Genomic DNA, 1,048 nt, shown 5'->3' on the forward strand with positions numbered 1-1,048 from the left:
TGAGCCCTTCTGAACTCATTCCATAGCTTATTCCTGACCAAATGAAGTGCCAGCTCTCTGCCATTGCCATCCACACTCTGATGGGCAGCAAAAAACCCAGGACCAGATCCATCTGCTCCTCTGACTCAGGAGGTGGCACCAGAGCTGCCCAGGGAAGTTGAAATTGTGGCTTCCCCATCCCTGGAATTGTTCCAGGCCAGGTTGGACAGGGCTTGGAGCAACCTGGGATAGTGGAGGGTGTCCCTGCTCGTGGCAGGGGGTTGGAACGAGCTGATCTTGAAGGTCCCTTCCCAACCCATTCCATGATTCTATAGAACCAAGAAGTTCCAAAATGGATCAAAAGCAGCTGAAAGTGAGGAAACATCTGGTTGGCACCCAGAAGCTGGAAATTTGAGGGGTTTAGCTCCAGGTGCCCAAACTCTTGGCTTGAATCCACTTGAGTTCTCAGCGTTGGGAGACGAGTGAAGCCACGCGGCAGCAGAGGAGGTCGTTCCCAAGGGATCGAAGAGTTCCCTTGGCAGAGAGAGGGGAGGGGATATTTTGGCTTGGGACACTACAGGGAGCACTGGAGGAGCTTCCCAAGCAGCAGGACCAGCAGAGGCAGGGCCGAGGAGCTGCTCCTCACCCCGCTGCTGGCCCTGGTGTCGCTGGTGCACAGGTCAGTGTAGCAGCAGGACTTGGGTTTGTTGTCCCCGATGCCGTTGTTGGGCAGACATTCCTCCTCACAGCTCCTGGTCACCGTGATGTTCCCAAAAAAGGGATAACCTGGGAGAGGCAGGTTGGAGGAGAGGAGAAGGTAAGAGAGGGGAAGAAACGGTAAAGGAAGTGCAGGCAGCTGGTGTGGAGAAACACAGGAAAATTAGGTGTGGAACGTCTTTAATCTGTGGATGCCTCTAATCCAGGCTATTTTTTGTGGGAATAGGGCCACAGATTCTTAGTGCTGACTCTCTCTAATCCTCCTGCTCCTTGCTAAATTATTCCAACATGGTAGAGGGACACAAATCCCTGTCCAAGTTTGAATACAGCTATAAATTCAGGGCCTGTAAGG

The 1,048-nt window shown here is 52.9% G+C and overlaps 1 protein-coding gene across 1 annotated transcript in view; it reads right to left on the reverse strand.

The window, feature by feature from the left end:
• Positions 1–553: 553 nt before the first annotated feature.
• Positions 554–1,048, reverse strand: part of LOC115307980 (ly6/PLAUR domain-containing protein 2-like) — a gene marked incomplete at its 5' end in the record, with an annotated part of 1,932 nt that continues 1,437 nt past the window's right edge. Inside the window, one exon of the mRNA XM_029964688.1 lies at positions 554–765. Within this exon, the coding sequence (XP_029820548.1) occupies positions 554–765 (212 nt within the window). The remainder of the gene's footprint in view (positions 766–1,048) is intronic.

Source organism: Manacus vitellinus, unplaced genomic scaffold (assembly GCF_001715985.3).
Source record: "Manacus vitellinus isolate BGI_N305 unplaced genomic scaffold, ASM171598v3 scaffold_790_pilon, whole genome shotgun sequence".
Classification (NCBI taxonomy): domain Eukaryota; kingdom Metazoa; phylum Chordata; class Aves; order Passeriformes; family Pipridae; genus Manacus; species Manacus vitellinus.